At 28.0% G+C, this 8,512-nt stretch overlaps 1 protein-coding gene across 1 annotated transcript; it reads right to left on the bottom strand.

The window, feature by feature from the left end:
* Positions 1-415: 415 nt before the first annotated feature.
* LOC133806222 (MADS-box protein JOINTLESS) lies at positions 416-6,709 on the bottom strand. The gene is made up of 8 exons (XM_062244348.1): positions 5,995-6,709; positions 3,132-3,210; positions 2,663-2,727; positions 2,437-2,536; positions 2,260-2,301; positions 1,802-1,843; positions 1,507-1,670; positions 416-674 (listed from the first exon to the last, which is right to left on the bottom strand). Exons 1-8 carry the CDS (start codon positions 6,174-6,176, stop codon positions 656-658), a joined length of 693 nt encoding a protein of 230 aa, XP_062100332.1. The 5' UTR covers positions 6,177-6,709; the 3' UTR covers positions 416-655.
* Between the last annotated feature and the right edge of the window lie 1,803 nt (positions 6,710-8,512).

Here is an 8,512-nt window from a genome sequence, read left to right as displayed (position 1 = left end):
AAGTGGAATGATGATTGCGAATAGGAGAGTGTGGTTTGAATCAATGAACTATTTTTATGGTTGTGCTTTCAGCTTTGTGAGCAGGAGAGAGTGGTAATTGTTGTTTAAAGAGAGAGATGATAAACGAGTTGACAATTTTATGAACCGGGTAAAGTTGTCTAATATTGAAAAGAAGGCATACACATGTTATGTTTTAAAAGTTTGTCATATAAAAAAATTGCCCCTTACTAGAATGCGCAAAGGGTCAAGTTTCCCATCATTTTTCCATCCAAAATATACACATAAATATCACTTAGTAAAGTCACGGTATAGAAAAGTGTCACACATATTACAATGTATAATATTTGAATATATATTTTAGATGCAATTTAATTACTCAAATTATATAAAGTCACAAGGAAGCAGGCATCAAGAGTTGACAAAAACATGGAGCTCATAATAAATACAATTACAATTATAGTTCAACTTAATATTGGAGCTGAATATATGATCGTAATTATAGATATAAATTATACATTTATATATATATATAGAGAGAGAGAGAATTCATGACACAAAATCAATTAACAGTCACATTGGTTAATTAATTCGCTGGTCAAACTTTTGTAGACAGTATATCTAACTTTGCATTTAGTTAGACACCCACGATCCACAATCACCCACCGTACGGTAGCCTGCAAAAAACAATGAATGTAATTTTTATATAAATAAATTTATATATATAATAAGAGCTCATTGCAATGAGAGAATCCAACTTTTTTATATTACCGATCCTTGAAAATTAAACTTTTTTTTAATTTAAAATAATTACTGATAAATTCTTTAGTAGAGTCAAAAATCCCCTATTGGTAGAGTTCTTATGCTTTTGAAGGTGGATAAGTTGTAACTATAATACTTTCGGAAAATTCTATAATAAAAGTGCCAATTTAGCCTTAGAAGTGTCTTTTCCACAGTTAGAAAAATTATAACTTAATTTTTTTTTTGTATGATATTGTACATTATAATACATCCCACCAATTTTAAAAAAATTATGAATAACTTACGATGCCTAAAACAGAATTTAAACAGTCAACTGTATGCTTACTTTTTTCATATATACACACACACAAGTACAACTAACCATTTTGAACTCTAATTTTTTTGCATTGTAAAATATTTAAAAAAAATTTAAAAGCTAATATAGTGCTTACTATAACTACAATATACTTCATTTTCATCATTTTCATCGTATAAAAAAATTTGGATATTATTCCGATAGGGTGCCAGTCAATAAGTGTATAATAGTTTATTATTTCCCCTAATTTTTTATATAATTGTGTATAACACTCCCTACTACCTACTTCCTTCTTGAATTTTCCTGACAATAGTCACAAATCGCGATTAGCTTTCGAAAGACGAGAAGAACAATCCAGCTAGCTAGCTAGAAAACTTTATTTAGGTATATAATATTATTTCATCGGTAATTAGTATTAAAATTAATTTGAATTAAAATACTTATAAACTTACCCCAACTTGAGAGATGTATCGGAAGTACTGTCGTAATCTTGGGGAGGGCCATTGGAGGTATATACATTGGTGACAGATTCCGATGAGTGGCCCTCTTCAGTGATCACATACTCCGAATCAGTTCCAACTACTTGTCTGGCTCGCCCATTAGACATATCCGCCACCTTAATAATCATCAATATAATACATATTATAGAACCATATATATATATATATATATATATATCTAGAAGTACATTAATACACCTAATAATTAAGCAAAGAGAATAAGATATTAGATATATATAAACCATACTTCTTGTCTTAATCTTTCATTCTCTTCCATCAATTTCTTTCCCTGCATATTCAAATAAATAAATCCATATATTAATGTTAGGCTTCTCTCATCAGAAGTACACCATATAGAATTGGAACAATATGCACAAGGGCTTGTTTGGCAAAACATTCGTGTTTTTAATTATGTGAAAATTTCATGAGTGTACATACTACATAACTCCATTCTATATTGTTGGAGTGTTAAGCTATCATATATATTTTGATGTTCTTTAAATTTCCCGGTACTTCTCTCTCCCTATTACAATGTTTCATTTAAAATAAAATAAAAAGTACCATTAATTTACTTCTCTCTCATTCCCACTTACCTATACACATAATATTTCTAAAAAGAAAACGTGGAACAGCGTCACTACAAAAGAATTATTTAATTACATGCATATATCGATCCATTGATTCTTAGCAACTTATTTGACTAACCTTCATTTGAAGCTCATTGATTTCCTTCATAATCTTCTCACCCTGAAGAAGAAAAAATAAATAAATAAGTTGCAACAAACAAAAATTAGTCAAGTTGTAAGTAAAATATTTATATTTATATAAATATAAATTCAACCAAAGATTTATATATAGTATTGAATAGGCTGATCATCTGACCTTCTTTTCCATGACTCGGTTTAGTCCAGCTTCAAGGGACTTCTCTAGCTGCTGCAAGTCTTCTATGTTTAATCCATGGAGTTCTTCTCCTCTCAATTGCCTATATATATATACATACCAATTGGTAGAGTTTACGTGTCTGATATATTCATTTTTTCAATTAAAGGAAAAATAAATAATAAGAATGTACATCTATATATACTTATATATACATATATATAAATACCGAAGGCGATGGCTTTTCTCTGATATTTCCTTGCACAACCTGGAGTAACTGCTGTTCTCCACTAGCTACATTAAACATTTAATTCATATATGAAAATTTTACTGATGCGAGGAAAAAAACATAAACTAATTACAATTTTCAAAATATAACTGTGACAAATATTATGTTTCCAAACTTTTAAATGAAATTGTGAACTCTATGAAGTGCTATATATTAATACATGAGTGTAGAGTTGAAAAATAAGACAAGTTTTACCAAAACAAACAAAAATGAGATAGCAGATTTATATACTTGTTAGAACTAATCAATATATATAGCTACCGAATATAATTGTAAATAAGAAGGTTAATTTACATATATACACTTAAAACATGGTTAGTATAAAGTATAAATAGTCTATATATATATACATGTGTATTAATATCCATGCACGTGCATGGAAAGGAGTTGGTGCCCATAACAAACTTACCTGTAACTTAAGAGATGGTTGTTCAAGTTTCTCAAGATTCTTTGAGTGCAAGTGATGCCTGTCTATAATTTCTTTCATGCTTCATAAGATATAAACGAATGGTCAGAAACTGCAACTGCATATATATATATATATATATATATTGATAGAAATATACTAGCACTTGTACATTACAAGAAATTTAATTTACTTAAAATAATGTATTTAAAAACTTCTTTCAAATTATAAAAATAGTGTATCATTATGCCTGAATTTTCAAAAGTTAGCATGTTACTGTCAATGATAAAAAAAATTATTCTAAATGTTGGGCCTATAATGTCCATTCAATATCTAACCTGTAATATTTAATTTTAAAAATCCTCAAACAATTAAAGCAATTGTATCTGTATCATTTCACCCCAAAACTATCCAAATTTTGCATACGCGATCAGTTCAACATAAACAAAAAAAAATTGTTGAGCCAATACATTATTATAAAGCCAAAAAAAAAAACATCATCATAACAATTCAACCAATCATTTTTCTAGCATTCATGCGAATCCTTTTCATCACTTAATTAAGTTATATTATCATCTAGTTTATATGTTTATTTAGTATCCTCTATATATTAATCTCTCTACTCCTAATTATATTTAAGTATACATCTTCATAATGCACTTTTATATTCTATACTTCTAGTATTGGATATACTCAATACTCACTTTATATTAAGTAATAGTTATTATGGGATGAAGAATAATATATCTATACACGGAAATAAAACTGTAATTAATCAATATATACAAAATAAAAGGTTGGAAATTTTTAAACTTATAATTCAAATTAAAATGGAATGTCCAAAACGTACTACCACAGACAACAGTCAAACCAGAATTAATTCGAATTTATGTCAAATCAATATAGATGGATTTATTTAATGTAAATTAATTATAAGATTTGTAGACCTATAGCGAGCTATAATGAGATAATAAACAACTCGTTAATTGATTAAAAGTACTATATATAAAATTGTCCAAATACATGTAACCCGGTAAACCAATTACTTTCCTTAATCCTTATATTAATTAGAAAATCCTATATATGATCATGACAATTTATCTTGAAAAATAACCTAAATGAAGTAACAAGTAGAACACGCATTAAGTATTAACAAATAATACAACAAACCAAATCACTCAAGTTACCTTTTCATGTTAATTTATCAAGAAATATAGCCTTATACTCACTTTTAATTTAACAGTAATAATTTTTGGACAAAACATTTGTAGATACATAATAGTTTCTTGCGCCCTTGACCATTCTACTATATAACTTTCTATAAATAAGTATGTTACTAAATCTAGGTGTGCGTCTAAATTATTTAAGCAATACATGCATTTACTGAAAATAATTGATAATATAAATTCCCAACTAAACCCTGAGCTTATACTACTCAGCAACTTAAACTTGGAATAGTTCCTACAAATTCCAATCAGCAGCTTTAACAAGAGCTTTAACTCGTCTTGTTTTTCCATCACGTCAGAGATTAAACCCAAGAAAGTAAAGTTTCTGTAATTTTTGTAACAACAAACAATACCTAATAATTAATGACAAGAACAACCGTACTAGTGTAGGCCTACCATTAAATTTTCTCATCACGTGCTTGTATATTAGATTATATAGAAAGTTGTACTACAATGCCAGTATTGCTAATATATAGGTCCTTCATCCATATATATATATATATATATATATATGTAATTAGACACTACAAATTTTGTCACTCCTTAACCATGCATTTCCTTTACTGGCGTGGTAACCATGGTTCAAACTTTCCAAACATTTCAAATATGGTAAGGTTACCAAAATAGAGATAAGCAAAGAACAGTAGGTAAGTATATCTATATGTTTGTATGGAGCTCAACAATTTTCTGCCCAAGTTGGCCAACTTCGACCACATAATTAAATATAAATATAAATCTGAAAAGACAGAAGAAGAAAAAAACAAAATATCAAATCACCAATATGTAATACAAATAGGTGAATATCTTTCCCTTTCAAAAAATAGATGAATATCTAATATTTAATGACAGAAAATACCAATAAAAGTATTATCACATACATTGCAACGAATATTATTTTACCCTATATACATTTACATTGTATATTTTCTTGTGTTCCTCAATTAATATAATGTTTTAACCACATTGAGCTACTTTCTCCCCCTTCTAAAATTAGATGATGAAAATGAGAGAAGTCAGGTCTAAAGCGAAGCTAAAAACAAAAAAGTACTAACAAGCATCCTATGTGGTCACCATAAGGAACGATAATATTTCATGGAAGATTCACAGCTTTAATAAGGCAAAGTTAAAGCTAGAATCTTCTACATGTGTGTGTGTGTTCATTCTCAACTCTAAGCTAGTCATGCATGTTTAGCCCCTTGTTTCTCTTATCTAGACAAAAGAAAGATTTATTAAGAGATTAATTAGGAATTATCAATATCATTTCCTTACCAAAACCCAACTAAGGTAAGGTCAAGTCTTTATTGCCCTATTAGAAATTTTATTGACTCAATAATAGTCTATTTACTAGCATAAATTTTAGGAATATACATAACCAAAACACAGCCAATACCCAAAAAAAATAAAAATTCAAATATATATTTTTTATAGTTATTTTTAATTTGTATACGTACTTTCCATTTAAGTAAGCATCTAAACATCAATCCCCCATCATATAAATCTCCACCAGACCATAGATTTAATCTAAACCTATTAGATCAAAGTAAATATTGTTACCTAAAGATAAATCAATTTTTCTTTATATATTACAGTCCATATCTATATATAGAGTCTATATGAGATGAATCTAGAGAGAGAGGGACCTTGTGCTGGAGTATTCAAAGAGTTTGCCAGTAGAAGAAAAAATGATGAGGCCAACATCAGCATCGCAAAGAACAGAGAGCTCTTCAGCTTTCTTGACAAGACCTTTTCGCCTCTTGGAGAACGTCACTTGCCTCGCCGTCGCGTTATCGATCTTCCTTATCTGAATCTTCTCCCTAGCCATATCTCCTCGATCGATTTTCTTCTCTTTTTTTTTTCAAATTAAAAAAACACTTGGTTTTTCTTAGATAGAGATTAGAGAATCTTCCTCTTTCTTCCTTATTTTTTCTTCTTCAACTCTTTTTCTCAGACAAGGACTAAACCCACATCACACATGTGTATATGTATGTGATGATAAGTGAACCCAACAAAAAGAAACAGAAAAGAAAAGAAAAGAAAAAACACTTAATATGTGCAAAAGGGGAATTCTGCTATTTATGGAGGTTAATGTGGCTAATTTGGGTTAAAACAAAGACCTGTTTTGGTGACAAAAATGGCGGCATTTTGCCAAATTTAGCCAAGAATCTTACTTCCAAACCCTAAACACTAATGACTGTAGATGAGAACCCAAAAATAACATCCATCAATTATTATTCTAGATCCAGACCCAGCAAATAGTGAGAGAGAGAGAGAGAGAGAGAGAGAGAGAGAGAAAGAAAAGTAAAGAAAAGGTGCGCTATCTTGATAGATATATATTCTTTCCACTAAGTTGAGAGCATGAAATGAAAAAAGCAAAGAAAGTAAGAACAAGAAATAAAACGAATTTTGTAGAGAGTGGATAGATGGGTCAGACTGATAGCGAAAGAATTTAATTTTCGCTTTATATTTCTTTTTTGGTGGGATTTTCTTACCAGTTTAGGGTGTAGAAAATGGGATGACGATGGTGTTTGTTTTGGTGCTTGTAATTTGGTTTTTGTGTAAAAAAAGTTAAAAATTAAAATATTCTCAATTAAGAGAAAAGTCACCAATAGAGAGAGAGAGGATGCAATAATGTGAACTGTGAAAGGTGTGGGAAAAAACAAAAGAAGAGCCTTACGTGGTTGGAGGAGCTTATTAACCCACTTTTCACACAAATCTTTGGCCATTAGTTGCAGTAAAAAGTTACATTAATTGGGGGATGATTTTAATGAGAAGTTAGCAAAATGGCCGTCAAAACGAATCATACACGCCAACAAGACTTGAAATCCGCACAAAATTAATAGGCTTGAATTTACCTTAAACGAGTTTGAATTATTTTTGGATTAACCCATCTAATTAATAAACAAGAGAAACTGATTGACCTGTTTAAAATTACTTATTTTATTTATTATATTTTTGTATTTAAAATAGTTATATATTTTCGAAATATACTAATTTATTTATGTCAAATGTGTGTTAAATGAATTATAAATATATTAAATATGTCATAAAAAAGTTAATTGGTTGATATATTAATCCAAATTTAATATGATTTTTATAGAAACGGGTTATATCTGATTATAAACAGATTAAGTTTGAATTTTAATTTTTAACCCGATTAATAAATTGATTAAGTTTGAACTAAACACTTTCTTATAATACATGAACATCTACGCCACATGAACAGGAAGAGGAATTGCCACCCTAGGTAATCAAAGGGTAGCATTTTATTTACTTATTTTTATATTTATAAATTAAGATTATTTAAAGAGAAATATATTATATATTTATTTATATTTTTCTGATCTCCTTTTGAAAAAATTTGTAATCGAATTGATGGCCTTCCAAAAAATATTTTATGGGGCGTTGTGCCGACTACCCTTTTGTTGACGCTAAGAGGCATCCAAGTGACAAGTGTCCCAGCAAAATATTATTTGATTACACTCTTTTGTTTTTTTATAATATTTCGTATGTACTAGAAGATGGCAGTCACCAATAACGTGCTTTGTTTAAAAAATTCTATAATTGTAACAAAACAAAAAAATAAGCGCACGGTTGGTATAGTATTCAAAAATGATTTTATGTTTTCAAAAATTAAAAGATGCGGGACCTACAAATAAAATTTGATTGGTTAAATATTTTTGGAAACTAATTCCAAAAACTACTTCAATTTTAATGAAGGATTTTGAAAACGAAAATTTATTGTTTTCAGTATAATCTTATTATTTTAAAAAATATTTTTTTTCTTGTTAATTTTTTTTTATTTTTCTTATAGTCTTGATTTTTTTTCTTTTATCATTTTTACAAGTTAATCTACTTTTTAAAATTTTTATTTATATAAATTTAGTAAAATAATTAATTATAAAATCATATAATAGAATATAATTTAATTCTAATTTACAATATATTTGCTAAAAAAAATTATTAATCAGATAAAAATTACAACAAATAAATAAAAAAATATTTTCACTTCAATTATTATTATACCAAAAATAAAAAATATATATATTACATATTTAATTTTTAGATTTTCTACTAAAAAATTATTCAATTTTATAAAACTCAAAAATAGTTAACGGACAATACATTCAATCACATTTTCATAAACATATTTTCAGATAC

The sequence above is a fragment of the Humulus lupulus genome, chromosome 1 (assembly GCF_963169125.1).
Source record: "Humulus lupulus chromosome 1, drHumLupu1.1, whole genome shotgun sequence".
In the NCBI taxonomy this organism is placed as follows: domain Eukaryota; kingdom Viridiplantae; phylum Streptophyta; class Magnoliopsida; order Rosales; family Cannabaceae; genus Humulus; species Humulus lupulus.
The sequence above is the reverse complement of the archived record's forward strand: the minus strand, read 5'-3'. Positions and strand labels throughout refer to the sequence as shown.